An 18,065-nucleotide genomic window follows, 5' to 3' on the forward strand; every position below is an offset into this window, starting at 1 on the left:
GAACACTGTGCTAAAGAACTCTTGCCATGTTGTTGCTCGTGTGATTGATTCATTTGGTTGGTCTCATTTCGCCAGTTGCCCCTCATTGATTGTTGTTGCGTTGTCACCTGTCTGTGTGATCACGTTGTGACATGACGTTTGACCAACCCATGACCCTTTCTTTTCCTTTCCTCTGTGTAAATGTTCTGTAGTGTGCAACCATCATGCCTGCGGCGCGTTTGTGCGTCTTCTTGTGTTGTTTTCGAAGACACATGTGAAGAACACTGTGCTAAAGAACTCTTGCCATGTTGTTGCTCGTGTGATTGATTCATAAACACGTCCGTTGAACGAACCTCAGCGCACAAATGCAATGGAGGAGGGGCAGTGGTAGAGAGGTGTTGTGTTTGGGGCACAAGCGGCGCAGAACAAGCGAACGAGGCAGCGATGGTGGTCGTGTCGCGAGCGAGGAAAGCCTCGCAAGCGCTCAGTAGTCAGTTATTGCGGTGTCTTGCGAGTGGAAGCCGTGCTGCGACTGCGTGTTGCCTTGCACCGTGTCCTGCGAGAGCGTGGCCATGGTGTCCTGTGTTGCCATCTCGTCCGTCGTCACAAACCCACCCTGGTGGTTGTGTGGGTGGGGTCATGGTTGGTTGAGGGAAGCACAAGGAGAGGGAGCGGGTGGGTGTGGTGCGCGTGTGCGTGTATGTGTGAGATGTGTGTGCGCGTGTGCGTGTATGTGTATGTGAGATGTGTGTGTGTGTGTGTGTGTGTGTGTGTGTGTGTGTGTGTGTGTGTGTGTGTGTGTGTGTGTTGCTGGGAAGCGGAAGGGGAGGACAAGGATGCAAGCAGGTGGTGCAGTCACCATCGTACCTGTGATGAGAGCGTGGATCCTTGTGAAGCGTCCAACGAGAGCGTTTGGGAGAACTGGGACGGCAGCGAGCGCTGTGTGTGCGTGTGTGTGTGTTTTGGAGTACGCATGTTAGTGTGGCAGCAAAACATGGGAACACCAGATGTAGACAAAGGCAGACAGACAAACAGAAAGACAGACAGACAGACAGACGCAGACAGACAGACAGACAGACAGACGCAGACACAGACACAGACACACACCTGGCTGAGGAATGGCTGTTGTGGGTCGTGCAGGACATGTGCGGGGACGCGCAAGTTGGCCGTTGCGTCAAAGCCGACCAGCCCAAACGCATCACGAGGCATCGCAGGCAGCGCACTGCCCAAATACTGCTGTTGGCTTTGGCCTTGGTTTTGTTGTTGCTGCTGCTGTTGGTGCTGGTGGCCACCGACGACTTCAGGGTGACCAGGGAGAATCATGTCGTACAGCATCTGGTTCATCAGCTGGTTCTGCCCAGGCTGTGGTGCGTGCGTGTGTGTGTGTTGGGTGTGTTGGGTGTGTGTATGAACGTCAGTTGAGGGGGCGAAAGAAAACAAGCGTTGAGCAGTCGACCGAATACGTCAAGCCATCAAGCCCAGCAGCAACGACATGCACAACACACCTTGTTGGCGAGGGGCCGCGGCTTGCTGAGATGCATCATGTATGGGCTGAGCTGGTCAAGCGGGCCCTCAACGAGCACGCCTTGCTCCTTGAAGTGAAGCAGCAAGTTGTGCCACAGCGCTTGCTGTAACCGTAAACCACGAGCAATAAGGTCAAAGATGAGGGTGAAGCAGGGTGGGAGGAGAACAGGTGTTAGCGGAAGAAAACAAGAGGTAAACTGGGCAGGAGATGCAGTGCACGTGTGCGAATGGGAGCAAACAGAACAAACAGAGCAGAGACACACATAGACAGACACAGACAGAGACAGACAGACAGACAGACAGACAGATACACACACACACGCACACACACACGCACACACACACACACACACACTCACGCACGCACGCACACACACACACGCACGCACGCACACACACGCACGCACGCACGCACGCACGCACACACAGACACACACACACGATACCTTTGAGAGGGCGCGCGGGTTGCCGACGAGGATGAGGCCGTACTTTGCGCGGGTGAGGGCGACGTTGAGGCGACGCGGGTCGTTGAGGAAGCCAATGCCCTGGTGGTCGTTGGAACGCGTGCACGACAGGATAATGTAGTCCTGGCGCAGGTGGATAGGAAACGAACGCGAAGAGAGGGGGATTAGTTGGGGGGGGGGAAAGGAAGGTTGAATGACTTCATGCAAGCGCTTATGCACGCACACGAACAAGCATTATCCAGTGGCCAGGCACAAGCCGCCAAGTACAACGGCACAACGGCACAACCAATCAACGACAACCAACAAGAACAACACCGTCACAATAGCGCAATCAGCGAACCTTCTCACGGCCCTGGAACGAGTCGACACTGGCCACCTCCAGCGCTTCGTAGAAGGAGCGGCGGGCAGCGCCGTGGAAGTTCATGTACTGCACAATGTGCGCGCGCTGGCCCTCATATGGGGTGATGATGCCAATCTGATCCGGCGTGATGCCTGCACGCATGAACCGCGTCACAATCTTCTCCACATTCGCCGCCTCCGTCCTGCCAGGTGGTGGTGGTGGTGGTGGTGGTGGTGGTGGTGGTGGTGATGATGGTGGTGGGATGTCGTGAGGGGGCGGACAACGTGTTTGGGAGGGTTAATGGTGGTAAGCAGGTGAAGTGAAGGGACCATACCGCGCAAACACAGACGATTGCACAACACACCACATCAAGTTGTCACATCACATCACGTCACATTGCATCATCACAACCCCAACAGCGCCGCACCTGTTGAGGTAGGATGAGCCAGACGCTGCCATCTCTTCCCGGCCCATGCTGGCATAGAACAGCATGGGAACCTCCGGGTTTGGCCAGGGAAAATCAACAGCCGGCTGCTCGCGCTCAGCGGCCGTCACGCCGTTCTGCAGGCTGCCCTCGTAGAAGGTGTTGCTCGGAAACTCGCTGGTGGTGAAGAAGGTGAAGGCGGAGGGGGGGGGCGGAGGAGGCACACAGTGGAGTTGAAAGGCGGAGTGGGTGGGATGGTTGATCACAGCGTGAATGGGGTGAATGGGGTGAAATAAGTTGCACTACAAAACCAAGGAGCAAGAATAAATACTCATTCTTCACTCGCGGTAGCAACACCAACGTGCCAAAACAACCACGGGAACAAGCACACACACATACATACACACGCACACACACACACACACACACACACACACACACACACACACACACACACACACACAATCATGCAGACGGTTGTTTTGTGGTGTACCTGAGGGCCGGGTGCATGCGGTATTGGACCTGGAGGCGGACGGGGCGCACGCCGTGAACAACGAGCCGCTCAAAGAGCGAGTGGGCCAGGCCCGCGTTGGCTGCCTTCTTGCACATCACAACGGGACCAAGCTGGCAGTGGTCACCCACAAGGATAACTTGGTTTGCACCGAGCACAAGCGGAATCAAAATTTCGGGCTCCGTTGCCTGCAGGCAATCGCAGGGGTGGGGGTGATTGTGCAGGGTTAGAAGGACACATCGATCGCAGGGAGCGTGTGCTTGAATCACCGTGCACATGCAGACACACACAGACGCACAGATACAGACAGACAGACAGACAGACAGACAGACAGACAGACAGACAGACAGACAGACACACACACACACACACACACACACACACACACAGACACACACAAACAAAAACGCAGACACAGACACACCCGCTGCGCACCTGGGTTGCCTCGTCGACAAGGACGGTGCGATATGGCTTGCCGGCGACAATGCGGCGGTCACCGCCACCCGCACACGTGCAGCAAATCACGTCCGCTTTTCGCAGGAAGATGTCCTCAATTTTCTTGTACAGGCGCCTGTACATGCGCTCATCGGCCTCTGAGAGCTCGCCCAGCTCCTTCTTGAGCTTGGTGAGCTTGGTAAACTTGCTCGAACCCGTGTAATTCTCAACCTGGTTGTGCAGGGACAGAAACGACGCGTCGCCCTCAAGCTGCTCGCGGGTCTTGGCGGCCACGCGAACAACCTTCACCCCAGTCAGGTGGATGCGCTGCGCAAGGTGCTCAACAGCAATGTTGGACGGCGCACACACCAGCACCTGCATGGTGGTGACATGTGTGTGTGTGTTTGTGTTTGAAGTTGTGTGAGTGAGTGAAGGTGAGAGTGTGAGAGGCAGTGCATGTGGTTGGAGGTGCGGAAATGTGTTTGAGATGCAAGTGCAGGAGGAAGTACAAAGTTGTCAATGCGTTCACACATCATGTGTGAGTGTGCGCACCTGGCCGCGTTGCTGGACGAGGTGATAGACGAGTGTTGCCGACGTCACGGTCTTGCCCGTGCCCGGTGGGCCCTGGTGGTGACGATTGATGATGTTGATTGATGGTGGTGAACATTGTGATGAGGGCCGAGGGGGGGGGGGGAGGAAGTTTGCTGCTGTCATGCTGTACACGCACGAAATCACTGACGAGAAACATGTGCAAGGGTGCGTGCGTGTGCAGCTACCTGTGTGTGTGTGTGTATGTTACCTGGATGAGGGAGAGCGGCTGCTGCAGGACGGTGCGAATGGCGTTGAGCTGGGAATGGTTCAGCTCGGGCAGGCCAGGCGCAGACAGCCTGAATCCCACGTGGTGCAGAAGGGGTGAGGGGGGGGGGTGAGTGCATAGTGATTGATGCTGTTGGTTGTTTTTTCGTGCAGAGGCACAAGGGACAGGGGGAAACCGCACAGAAGGAGCAGATGACAACGCCACCACCGCACACACATGCACCGCGTCGCATGTCACAATGACGATGCACATACACATCATCGCATTCCACACAATCGCATCGACCAGCCACCAAACACTACTCGTTCGACAACCCTCGTGCCTTCTTCCGCACCTCTTTGGCATGTCAAACTTGAGCTGGGGCAGGTTGAGCTGGTGCCCCAGGAAGCGGTGGAACAGGTAGTCGCTCATCGCCGCCTCATTCACCGCAAACCGGCGCATGGCGCTCTGCATGCGGTCAAACACGGTGCTGTTCCACACAAACTCGAGGTAGTACCCCGTGTTGACCGTTTCCAGCGTGAGCATGGCAGCGGCCGTCTCGTCGCCGTTGCGCGGACGGGAGCGGAGACGCGAGCGCTCGGAGGGGGATGGGCGCCGAAGATCAAGCTGCAGCTCAACCTCCTCCGACCGCGTGTCGGGCACCTGGAGCAGCAGTCGTGGATGAAGGCGGCCGGGGGGAGGGAAGGGGTGGTGAGGTGAGGTCCATGAAGGGTGGTGGTGGTGGTGGTGGTGATGGCGGTGGTGGCTCATGCATGCCACGCATACACGGCTTTGGGCGTGCACACAGACACAGACACAGACACAGACACAGACACAGACACAGACACAGACAGACACAGACACAGACACAGACACAGACACAGACACAGACATAGGCACACCCCCCCAACCTTCTTGACGGTGCCTGTGGCCTGCCAGACTTCGTTCTTTGAAAAGGGGTAGCAGAGGCGGAGTTCATCGCCGACGAGGAGCTTGATGTCCTGCCGGGGCAGCTCAAAGCTCGCCACGTACTGCCGCTTGATGTTCGTGTCCCAGTGCACCGTAATGTCATCGCAGCGCTGTTACAGCAAAGAAGGGCGACTCCGTGAGTGCGGGGTGAAGGAGAGTGAGTTGGGGGGGGCAATGCACGCAGAGGCACGTGTCTAATTCGCAGCGCAGCATGATACACAAGACACACACACACACACACACACACACACACACACACACACACACACACACACACGCACGCACGCACGCACATGCACACACACACACACATAAAAAAAAAAAGGCGCTGCGTCATATGTGTATGTGAGTCGTGGTAGTCACCTGCTCCTCCTTGATGCGCCTGACGTGTTCGGCCTCAATCTCCACGAGCGGACCGAGGATGTTCTGGTACTCGTACACGTCATCATAGATGAGTTTGGTGCGCGCGAGCTCCTCCTCCTGCGCCTCCGCTGCCGTCTCCACTCTTGGCTTCTTCACGTCAAGCAGCGTCGCGTCAGGGTTGTCCTGGTGGTGGTGGTGGTGTGATGCAAAGGGAAGGGGAGGGAGAGGAAGGACGTGTGAACAGCGACACCATTGTCGAAGGGAGGACAGCCAAAATCAGACGCAGTCGGGCGGCCCAGACACAAAGGCCACACACACACACACACACACACACACACACACACACACACACACACACACACACACACACACACACACACACACACACAGGCACACTGACAGCAGCGCACCCTCCAGAGGTCCTCGAGTTTGTCAATCTGCGCAGGAGTGATCTGACGCGCGCGCATCTGCTCCTTGTGCGAGGGAACTTTCACAATCCACTTCAACAGCGACCGTTCTTGCACAATCGGCTGCCACTGCGTCGTGTCCCTGATGGTTGTGGTGATGGTGGTTGTGGTGGTGGTGGTGGTGGTGGTAGTGATAATGGTGGCCGTGGTCGTGTCAGGGCGTGGTGGTACAACAACGCAAATGCGGGGAATGGGTGAAAAAAAAAAAAAAAAACACACACACACACACGCACACACACCCGCTTCCCCCTTTTACATTGTGCTCATGGTTGTGCAGGGCATGTGGCGTGACTTACCAGTCGTCGTTCTTTGCGACCTGTGGAGACGCACACGGGTGGCGGCAGAGGAGAATCACAAACGAGTCGGCGCGTGCGGGAATAAACCCGAGGTTGAACACGTTGCGCGATCCACACGTGTAGCACTGCACACGTCGACAATGCGAGGGAAAGAGGATGTTTGTGTGTGTGTGTGTGTGTGTGTGTGTGTGTGTGTGCGTGCGTGCGTGTGTGTGTGTGTGTGTGTGTGAGCGAGGCGATGGTGAGATGATGATCCACTTCAGCGGAGAGACACAACAGAGCAGGGTGTCAGGCACAGCAGCATGACATAAGGCAGAAATGCCTCACCTCCAGAACAGAGTCGCCGAGGGCGCTGTCCTTGTGCAGCATCACAGCGTTGTTCTTCGAGCGCACCAGGTGGTTGATGATGTGGCTGTCGAAATGGGGGTGAGCATGAATGGTGGGGCGGGATGGGGAAGGGTGCAGCAAGGTTGATGAGAGTGTATTCACCTCGCAAGGTGGCCAGGCAGTGAGTTTTGCAGGCGCACACCAACACAAGAACGCATACGCATACGAACACAAGAGCGCAGACGCATACGACCACAAGAGCGCAGACGCACACCAACACAAGAGCGCATACGCATACGAACACACACACACACACACACACACATACACACACAGACACACACACACACACACACACACACACACACAGACACAAAACGCACCTGCCGGAGGTGTTGCCACGGCCGTTGCAGAACCATTTGCCTGTGCTGATGCACTTGACCACGCATTTCGGGTCGTGGATACCGCAGTACTTGCACGCGTGCTCAGGCAGGTTCTCCAACGTCTCCACCGCGTCAGCGTCTTCATCACCCTCAGCCTCATCTGCAGCTTCGTCCTCCAAGTCGTCCTCAAGGTCGTCTGCCTCATACTCGTCCTCGTCCTCCTCCGCATCATCGTCATCATCGTCGTCATCATCGCCATCAAGTTGGGCCTGCTCATCTTCAATCACGCTGTGGCCGTACAGGCCGCCCTTGGCATGTGGCGCGTTGGGGTCGTCCTCGGCACCGAGGTGCGTGTGTTGAAGGTCGTGGGCGAGCGCATCTGCGTGGTGCGTGCCGTGGTAGAAGGCTTCCGCCGGTTGCAGGTCGTCCAGCACACTGACACCCGCGCCAAACACGCCATCCAGGTAGTCTGCCTGTTGGGAGTGTCCGTCCGCGCCCAGCATCGTGCCGTGCGCGTGACCATGCATGAATGCATCGGCCTGCGACGCTTGCGTGTGTCCACCATGGTGTGGCTGCGTCTGCGTCTGCGTCTGTGTCTGCGTCTGCGAGATGCCCTGTGTCTGCGACGTCATGGTGAGGTCGTCCGCGCCGTAATCCAGCTGTGACGGCTGCGAGTCTGCACCATAGTCAATGTCGAGGCCTCCCTGGCTCGTTCCCCACGTGTCGCTCATGGCTGCTGCTGCTACTGCTGCTTGTGGTCTTGCAACTGTCGATGCTGGTGCCGAGAAAGGTAATAAGAATGTGCTCACGCAAGTACGGCAACCAAGTTCAAGGTTGGTGTCAGTTCGACGTGCGCTCTGCTGTGAGCGTGGTGCGGCAAGTGCTTCCCTTGCTTGCTTGCTTGCTTGCTTCTTTGCTCTTGTCGTCGTGGTCGCCTTTGGCCGTGTGTGGACAGTCGAAAATTGGTTACATCTTCAACAATTTCTCCTCATTGCTTGGAGTGGCTGCGTCAACAACAGCGATCAACGACAACAACCCTTTGCTTGCTCCAGACACACACGACTCACCACATCGTCCAAGATACACAAACACAAGCACAGCAGACAAAGCACAGCAGACAAAGCACAGCAGACCAAGCAAATCAGACAAAGCAAAGCCGACTACAGCAAAACAAACCAAAGAGGCCCTGACCCCCAACAAGACAAACCAACAACCAAAGACAGCACACAGACGAGATGCGCTCCTTGATGCTGGTTGCCGCGATAGCGGTGGTGTACACCGCTTTGATCTGCACCGCTGCTCCTGCCATGTCGCAGCTGGCTGATGATGGTCAATTTGCCACGAATGGATCAACAACACCCAACTCAACAACACCAACAACAACCACAACGGCGAACATCTCATCGACCACCACCACCACAACGACGCAAACGCATAGCACCACAGCGGGCCCCAACGTGACGACAACGGCCAACGTGACGACAACCGCAAATGTGACGACAACAATGATGCCAACCACGGCTCCCAACGGGACTACAACCACCACTACCACCACGACCGCAGCGCCTGCACCGGCTCGCCGATTCAACCACGAGCTCGAGGTGAAGAACGCCACGGGCATCTGCCTCCTCTTCGACTACGACAAGGTCTTTATGACCTTCAACGACATTACCATCAACGCGACGGGCATCCCTGATTCAAACGTCAACGGCGACTGCTTCCAGTACAGCAAGCTCCCCGATGGCAACTACTCGCTGTCGGCGTCCGTCGAAACCACATACCACGCTGACGACGTCAGCCTCACCGTGCGCTACACTCTCCTGCAAAATGCAACCTACGCAGGCCCCAGCCAGACCACGTACCGTCACGGCGACCAGTCGTCTGCACTCAGCCGTGCGTTGTCACTGCGCGTGTTTGTGTGTAGGGTGTGTGTGTGTGTGTAGGGTGTGTGCGTGTGTGTGTTTGCGTGTGTGTGTGTGCTTGTTTGCACTTGTTGTGCATGTGTGTGTGCCTGTTATTTGGTGCTGTGCTGTGTTGTTCCGTCTCCTTTTTTCATCCATCAAACATACCACGTTCAGCCGCTTGTCCATCATTGCACGATGTGACTCACCACTGGTCATCGTATCGCATGCCGCATTGCAGGCATTGATGTGACGCTCGTGGGCAAGGACAACAAGACACAGGTGCGTGTTCATCGTGAAGCTTGTCGTTGCTGCCAGTCTCGTTGTCGGCGATGCTTGTGCAGCGCCAATGTCTCTCTGTGCCCATGTTCACTTTGCCCCTCCATCCCTCGCATCTGTTGCCCTCACAATCCCTTCCGCTCACCCGCAATCACACACACACACACACACACACGCACACACGCACACACACACAACCGTGCAGACTGCCCACTTTCTTGAATTTGACAAGTACGACATGGCCATGGACAACTCCGTGTCGTACCGGTGCAAGTACAACTTCACCTACAACACCAACGTCACCCACCCCGCGGGCGCCAACGCCACGTTCACCGTTTACAATGTCCACGTGCAGCCGTTTGTTCCCAAGGGCCAGAACAGCTTTTCAAAGAGTACGTGTGTGTGCGTGTGCGTGTGCGTGTGCGTGTGCGTATGTGTGCGCAAGTGTGTGTTCATGTGTCGATTGCATGTGTATTTTGTGTGTGTGTGTGTGTGTGCATCATTCACTATTCGTCTGCAATCGAGACCATTCGTGCATGCACTGCCGTTTGCTCATCATTGTCGCTGCCTGCTCCGTCTCCAACAGCCAACAGCAACTCCTACTGCCCGCGCGACGACAAGGGTGCGTCCAGCCTTCCACTCGTTTGATGTGCTGCCTTGTTTGGTTTCATCCTTCTGGAACACCCATAGTCTACGATATCTCCCAAACCACAGCACAACCCGATGCGCGCATACCCCTCACCTTATTTCATCCACCACCTCATCCCCCACCTGTCATTACTCACGCGTGACATTCATCACGGTCAACCACCCACCGCACTTTCCATGTTGCGCAGAGGTGAAGAGGATCGGGCTGATTGTGGGCGGCATCCTCACAGGCATTGCCTTTCTTGGCATCGTCCTCTTCTCAATCACGTCAGTCGCTGCCGTTGCCTGCAGGCAAAGCCATACTGTTGTGCATCGTGCGCTGCGCCGTGCCTTGTGTTGTGCACTGCGGTGTGTGCGTTGCGTGTATCCTTTGTCTTTGCATCCCCACCTCCATCATCGGACGTTCCAATGTCTTACTCACCGCGTCATCTCTACACCTCCACATATTTGCCAACAATCCATCAGCGCCTGCCGCGGCGAGAGTGAATACCAGAGCCTCGACGACAAGTGATGATGTCCGCCATACCCATCCATCCATCCATCCATGAAAACATCTTGTTCGCATTTCTGCGTGCTGTCTGATTGCCTTCTCTGTGCTGTCTGTGCTTGTTATGCTTGTTGTGTGTATTGTATGTGGTATGTGTGTGCGTGTGTGCGTGTGCGTGTGTGTGTGTGCTTGTGTGTGTGTGTGTGTGTGTGTGCGCGCGCGTTTGTATCGCCCGTCCTGAGCCCACCTCCCTTCCGTTCGTGCGCACGTTTGTACATTGCGCGAATTTCTGCCTATCTCCCCCCCCCCCCCCCCGGGTGCACGCCGTTTGTCACGTGTTCCCCAATTCCAACACCGCCCGTGCACGTGACGTGATCTGCTGTTGCTTACTTCTACCGTCCTTCCGCTCGCGTGCATTTGCACCTTGCTTCCTGCACCGCTGTATGCCCGTTGAGAAGGCGTGTATATGTGTGCACGTGTACATGTGTGCACGTGTACATGTGTGCATGTATGCATGTCGCCTGATCTTCATCTTGCCTGCCTGCTGCTTCCTCTTCTTCCGTTTCGTGACTGATTCACAATAGATTGACTGCAACCAAGCATCGTCATATCACCCCTTTTTACTTTTGGCCACATGTGACACGGGTGAGTGAGCGAGCGAGTGTTGATGGAGTGAGAGCGAAGCCACGGTGTCACAGCACAACATACTGTCATGCTGACGCGAAAATGAACCGGTGTGGGCAGAAAGAAGGACAGGGTTCCGAAGAGTCAACAGCTAGCAAATAAGTCAATTAAACGTTACGTGTGCACATGTGTGCACATGTAAGTGTGTGTGTGGGTGTGTGTGCCATCAGTAGAGGCGCTGGTAGAAGAGGAGATACGCCTGTGCAGAGAACACCTCCTTTGACGAAACCGCACGAACACTGCGGTCCGAACACACAAACCAGCGGTGGTTGTCAACACCACCTCGCTGCGTATCATGTAGAGGAAGAACAGGCAGGCGGTTGTTGTGAGCATGCGAGACAACAACAAACATGCACTTCTCTTGCTGAGGGAGCCGCAACCACAAGCCAAACACACTCTGCAGACACACACACACACACACACATAATACATACACACACATCAGGCGGTTCGTTCGCTGCGCACCTTGACGTATGCGATGTAGTGGCCGCCACGCATGCCGCCCTGGTGCACGACGACGGTCATGAGCTCATAACGGATCCCGGCACCGTCCGAATAAACAGTCACCGCACAGCTGCACATACACACATATACATGTACGCACAGGAGGATTGATGGTGGTGGTGGAGGTGATGATGATATGATGATGATGATGATGATGATGATGATGATGATGATGAGGAGGAGGAGGAGAAGGAGGTGGTGGTGGAGGAGGAGGATGATGATGATGATGATGAGGAGGAGGAGGAGGAGGAGGTGGTGGTGGTGGTGGAGGAAGGGCTCATGGATGATTGCGAGCAGCGGCGAGTTGTGTTGCACGTTCACGGTTCACCGTCACAGCTGCATCGAAGGCACCGACAACAAGCCCACACCAAGACTGCCACAAGACCATCGCAAGGCCACGCCAATGCCACACGACAGCACGTCACACCAATGCCACACGGCACTGACTTTGAGGTGCAGAAGGGGGCGAGGTCGAGGACGAGTGGAAACGAGACAAACTTGTCCGTCTTCTGCAAACGGCGACCGGCGCTCTCAAACCGCTTGAGCTGGATCGTCAGCACCTCGGGCGGTTTCTCAATCAGGTACCGCTTCGTCGCCTCCTGTAACGTGCGATGCGCTCGCGACCCTGAAGTGTTGGTGGTGGTGGTGGTGTTGGCCTTCGTGGCAGTGGCAGTGGTGGTGGTGGTGGTGGTGGTGGTGGTGGTGCTGCTGCTGCTGCTGTTGTTGTTGTTGTTGGCGTTGTGCTGTTGGTTACGATCAGTGTGCCCATTGATCGTGGCTGTCGAAACATTGGTCGTGGCTGTCGAAGCATTGGCGTCGTCAGTACCATCACCACCGCCACTGTTGTTGTTGCCTGTCTTGCTGTCGCTCGCGTCAGCATCCGTGCGACTGCCACCACTGCCAACGCTCGGACTGCTACTGTTGCTGTGATGGTGATGGTGGTTTGTTGCCTCGTCCTCTGTTGTTGTCGTCGTCGTCGTCGCACCAGCATTGTGCGCCCTCCCAGTTGCTTGCGTCTCCGCTGCTCGCTGTTCCTCCTTCTGTCTTTGATCTTCTTCCTCCTTTTCTCGCCGCGCACATTCCTCGCACGCAAACCGGTTGTGGCCTGTGGAAAGGAGGGGGGGGGGAGGACGAAGATGGGAGGAGGGGTGAACGTGTGAGCAGGTGGATTCCGAGATGCAAACTGCAAGCACGCACACACGCAGGAAGAACACACACACACACACACACACACACACACACACACACACACACACACACACACACACACACACACACACACACACACACACACGGACACACAGCAAACACCAGCAGTGCATGTTGTGTTCCGTACCTGCAAGTCGCTCTTCTTTGCAGAATGCGGCGAGAAACGCCTGGACAGAGCTCTCCCCCGGCGCGGGCTCGTACATTGGAGCAACGGTCCGGTCTTCCAGGGGCACTTTTACGTCCGGGACCGCATGTAGGTCTTCAATGGACACGTCAGAGAGGAGGCTTGCCGTGCGCGAGTGTGTGCGGCTGCCTGCACGCATGCTATGGCCGCGAATGGCGTGGTACTGGCTGTGCTGGTGGTGGTGCTGGTGGTGGTGTCCGTTGAGTGTGGGAAGGGACGAAGTGGACATGGGTGCGGAGGACAGCGGTGCCGGTGATGGCGCTGTTGTGGCGGTGGAGGGCATTGGGGCCGCAGTTGCTGACCGTCCTGCGGTGTGGGCTGTCGTCTTCACTGCTGGTGCTGTTGTTGTTGTTGTTGTTGTTGTTGTTGTTGTTGTCGTTGTTGCGGCGGCGTTGGGCTGCACACTGAAGCTGGTCACCGTCCCGTGTCCTGCTGTGGTGGCGGATGCATTTGATGCGGCAGTGGCATCAGGTGGCTGCCTCGAGGATGGTTGCGTTGGTGGGCAGCTTTCCTCCAACATCTCATCCACATCGATGATGCACACGGCTGGGGACGTGGTGCCTGTGTCTGTATCGCGTGCCCTGACACCTTTCCCATCACCTCGCATCATGCCTGCCAGGGCTTGCTTGCCATCCAACACATCACTGCCGTTCGGGTGGTGTCCATTCATATCCACCGCGTGCTGCTCAGAGCCACCACCGTCCTCTTCGCCCACATTCTCCTCCCCAATGCTCTGCAGCATGCTTCGCGGCCGCCGTGGCGAGCGTGCCGCGCGATTTGAATTCGGGCTCAAAATGCCCGCTGCTTGCATTGGCGCCTGTGTGTGTCCGCCGACGAGTCCAGTCTCCCACACCGCATCCACCTCCACCTCCTTCCCCCGATCGTCCTCACACGTCGCTGTTGTCCTTGACGCGGCGTCATCACCATCACCGTCAGCACCATTGCCACCACTGTGGCTGTCAAGAGTGAGCGCGTCTTGCAGCTGTTGTGACAGTTGAGACGTCCTTCCAGACACCTCCCCGTCATCATCTGTCATGGTCGCAGCGTCATCCCTGGTCGTATCATCACCATTAGTGGCACAGCCATCATCATCACCACCTTCTTGAGTGCACGCCTTTGTGTCGTCGTTTGCAACCTTCTTCTTGTCATCACCATCACCATCACCATCACCATCGCTGTTGCTGTCACGCTGCTTGTCTGTCGCGTTTGCTGCTGCTGCTGCTGCTTCTTTTGTCCCCGGTGGAACCTGATGCTTGTTGCGCTTTCCTTTCTTCCCGCGCCCTTGCTGTGAATGGTGGGGAAATGTGTGTAAATGTGGGAGAGAGAGAGAGAGAGAGAGAGAGAGAGAGAGAGAGTGAAAGAGTGCGTGCGTGCGTGTGTGTGTGATAGATAGAGAGAGCGAGCGAGAGAGAGACAGAGAGAGAGAGAGAGAGACAGAGAGAGAGAGAGAGAGAGAGAGAGAGAGAGAGAGAGAGAGAGAGAGAGAGAGAGAGAGAGAGAGCGTGTGTGTGTGTGTGTGTGAGTGAGTAAGTGAGTGCGTGTGTGAATTGTACCACAGCACCACACCACTGTACATCACTGTACACCGCGCCACGGACACAGAATTATCACGGCACTCACCTTCCGCAACTGCTTCTGTCGCTTCTTTGCCTCTCGCTCAAGCTTTTTGCGCTGCTTCTTCGTCAACGGCTTGCCGTCTGGCCCCGTGGTTGGTATCGCACACCCATCACCATCAACACCAGCACCACCGCAGCTGCTGCTGTCGCTCCTGGGCAGGGTGGTGAGGCCTTTGTTAATGGCCACACCTGTCGGTGAGCGGCCACGGCGGGACGTGCGTGGAAGCCTGATGCACAACGTGAACGAATATGCACCGCAGCAGAAAGCAAGCGAGTGCAAGATGTACTGGGGCGTGAGAAGAAGCAAGGGAAGGGGTGGCGGTGAAACGCGGGGGTGACTTGGCATGAACTGCATGAGTGGCTATGGTGGTAGTGGTGGTGGTGGTGGTGATGATGATGATGATGATGATGATGATGATGATGATGATGATGATGATGATGATGATGATGATGATGATGATGATGATGATGATGATGATGATGATGATGATGATGATGGTGATGATGATGATGATGGTGGTGGTGGTGGTGATGATGATGATGATGGTGGTGGTAATGGTGGTGATGATGCACTGCAAAGCACAAGGTGACATTGTTTGGTCCACAGGCGCTCACGAGAGGGTGGACGGGGCCCGCGTTGTGTCCGTGATGGAGAGTGCGACGTCCAAGAACGGCTCGCTTGTTCGCGACACCTGCGGTGGTAGTGGTGGTGATGGTGGTGGTGATGTTTGAGTTGAGAGACACAGGTATGCAAGCACATTCGCAAACGCCCCATTTGGGCAGTTGCCACAGAATCACACCACCACCACCACCACCACAAACAGATACACCTTCGACCAGGAATCATGGGTGCATACCGTCTTGCAGTGCTGGCAGACGATTGTGCTGCCAAAGCGGCCGCCAAACATGCGCTGCACAAATGTCTCGGCGCTGCGAGAATACACTGCACTCGCATTGTGACGACAAAACCGGGCACGGTACGCGTATGTAAGAAGAAAAATGTGGAACAACACCACAAATCAATTCCCACACGCACACAGACAGACAGACAAGACAGACGGACGGACAGACGGACACGCAGGCATACACACACACACACACACACAGACACAGACAGACACACACACACACACACACACACACACACACACAGAGCACCGCACCTCTGAGGCGTTCTGCAAGCGCCGGGTCGACGTCTTTGAGGACATCGGGGAAGTCCTTGTCGTCGTGCTCAACCTCAAACCGCTCGAAAATCGCGCGCTGCACCCGCTGATCACGCGTAAACGGTCGTATGCAGTGTGTATGTGTGAGTGAGTGAGTGAGTGTGTGAGTGAGTGGGTGTGTGTGTTCGTTCTGTACGAGAGAAGCTCGACAGTGGTACAAAGGATGATACAACAACTGCGTGTACAGCGACAGCGACAGCAGCCAAATCGCAGCATGACGCCGAGTCCGTACCTGCAGCTCCTCCTGCTCAACACAGTCGAGAAGAACACGCAGCAGTTCCTGCGCGTCCTGCTGCCGGTACCCGCGGAATTGTGGCGCCCTGGAACCACGATGCCGGCGTGTGGACGGAGGTGAGCAGCAGCCGAGGGATGTGTGTATGTGTGCGTGTGCGTGTGTGTGTGTGTGTGTGTGTGTGTGTGTGACAGACACGTGAGCGGCTTGGGTCAGGTGATGTGATGTGATGCGTGATGATGATGATACAGATGAAGCAGCCATGGGGTGCAGAGCTGAGTGGTGATTACTTCTGGGAGATGGAGTTGAAGAGACCACGTGGCTGCACAATGATGGGTCTGGAACAGGAAATTGGGGGTGGGGGGAACGAAGGTCGACCATGGGAGGTACGACAGCAAGTTTGTGGTGAGTTGCATACGGGTGGGATACGGTGTGCAAGTACGTTGATGACGCTTCTGCGCAAGCGTGTGTCACCTGCTGCCCCGCACACACACACACACACACACACACACACACACACACCCACACCCACACCCACACACACACTCTCTCTCTCACACACACACACTCTCTCACTCGCTATCAACACACCACCACCACCACCACCACCACCACCACCATTGCGACGCAACCGGCGCGCTTACTTTGGTGATTGCAGGTCGCGAAGGACGTGCAACAGCGCGTGTGAGATGGGGGATGGCGAGTCATTCTGCACAATGACCTCTATTGCCTTCATTGCCACCTCCTGCGCCACATGATCCAGGATGAGCGCAAGCACACACACACACACACACGCACACACACACACACACACACAGACAGACAGACACACACACAGACACACACACACACACAGACAATGACGTATTGTTAATAAAGGCACACGATTGCCACAACCACAACAAAAGCAAGGCAGCCGCACAAGACCGTGCAATAATGCAACTGTGCGATGAAGATGACTCGGGGTGGCAAGGTACGATACCACGAAGCATGTGGTTGTCTGCACAACGCAGCAGGAGCATCGACATCACGTTCATCGACAACTTGTAGAATCAATCACCTTGGACTTGTACACGGCGCGCGAGGTTGGGACAATGACGCGAATGGCCCTGTCGGTGGCGAGGAGCTTGTCGAGGGGCTCGGTTGTGTCACGCAAACTCGCCAGCCCTTGCAACACCGTGTTGAGGAAGCATGTGTTGCCCAGGTTTGCCAGCCCGCTTGGCTGTATTGAGCATGGCAATTGACACACACACAGACACACACACACACACACAGACAGACACACACGCGCACAGACACACAGACACACACACACACACAAGCACGCAGCGTTCACACGAGCACATGCGCGAGGCGTTAGTGATGTCATGAAGGGAAACGCGGGAGGAGGACGTGAGGTTTGGAGAAGAGAAGGAGCACAACACCCAGACACATGAAGCACACAATAAGAGTTCCTCACACCCACCCACACACATGCACACCCACACACATGCACACCCACACACATGCACACCCACTCACACACACACAACACACAACACATGCACACACACACACACAGAGCCGCACATGCTCACCTCCGGGACTTGTATTGAGCTGGCCTTGGCTGCGGCTGCATCTTTCCTCCTCAGCATCGTTCGTTCTGTTCCCCCTCCTGTTGTGTCCTTGTGCCGGGACGGCCGTGGTTGGTCGTTGCCTTCTTCTGCTTCTGGCTGGTTTGGCGTGCCACCCACACACAACAAACAACAACAAGCCAAGCACCAATCCGCTGCAGCGAAATTTGGAAGGCGGATACGGAAAAGTCGTTGAAGATATAAACA

At 55.9% G+C, this 18,065-nt stretch overlaps 3 protein-coding genes across 3 annotated transcripts; 1 reads left to right on the forward strand and 2 right to left on the reverse strand.

Moving 5' to 3' along the window:
- Positions 1–155: 155 nt before the first annotated feature.
- PTSG_02750 (ATP-dependent helicase NAM7) lies at positions 156–8,228 on the reverse strand. Its single transcript, XM_004996195.1, has 18 exons — positions 7,279–8,228; positions 6,896–6,980; positions 6,569–6,693; positions 6,216–6,354; positions 5,806–5,988; positions 5,385–5,552; positions 4,829–5,136; positions 4,477–4,564; positions 4,230–4,301; positions 3,678–4,052; positions 3,225–3,430; positions 2,735–2,908; positions 2,308–2,509; positions 1,950–2,090; positions 1,485–1,607; positions 1,087–1,341; positions 847–918; positions 156–595 (listed from the first exon to the last, which is right to left on the reverse strand). The coding sequence occupies exons 1-18, from the start codon at positions 8,007–8,009 to the stop codon at positions 464–466; spliced, it is 3,579 nt and encodes a 1,192-aa protein (XP_004996252.1). The 5' UTR covers positions 8,010–8,228; the 3' UTR covers positions 156–463.
- A 159-nt stretch (positions 8,229–8,387) lies between these two features.
- On the forward strand, positions 8,388–10,943 carry PTSG_02751 (uncharacterized protein). The gene is made up of 6 exons (XM_004996196.1): positions 8,388–9,171; positions 9,421–9,461; positions 9,664–9,850; positions 10,045–10,080; positions 10,295–10,373; positions 10,572–10,943. Exons 1-6 carry the CDS (start codon positions 8,514–8,516, stop codon positions 10,615–10,617), a joined length of 1,047 nt encoding a protein of 348 aa, XP_004996253.1. The 5' UTR covers positions 8,388–8,513; the 3' UTR covers positions 10,618–10,943.
- Positions 10,944–11,184: 241 nt separating this feature from the next.
- On the reverse strand, positions 11,185–18,050 carry PTSG_02752 (uncharacterized protein). The gene is made up of 13 exons (XM_004996197.1): positions 17,823–18,050; positions 17,306–17,467; positions 16,890–16,990; positions 16,536–16,583; positions 16,246–16,333; positions 15,954–16,059; positions 15,648–15,733; positions 15,406–15,482; positions 14,795–15,017; positions 13,118–14,459; positions 12,229–12,886; positions 11,743–11,851; positions 11,185–11,563 (listed from the first exon to the last, which is right to left on the reverse strand). Exons 1-13 carry the CDS (start codon positions 17,877–17,879, stop codon positions 11,444–11,446), a joined length of 3,177 nt encoding a protein of 1,058 aa, XP_004996254.1. The 5' UTR covers positions 17,880–18,050; the 3' UTR covers positions 11,185–11,443.
- Positions 18,051–18,065: the final 15 nt, after the last annotated feature.

The sequence above is a fragment of the Salpingoeca rosetta genome, assembly GCF_000188695.1.
Source record: "Salpingoeca rosetta unplaced genomic scaffold supercont1.6, whole genome shotgun sequence".
NCBI lineage: Eukaryota > Choanoflagellata > Craspedida > Salpingoecidae > Salpingoeca > Salpingoeca rosetta.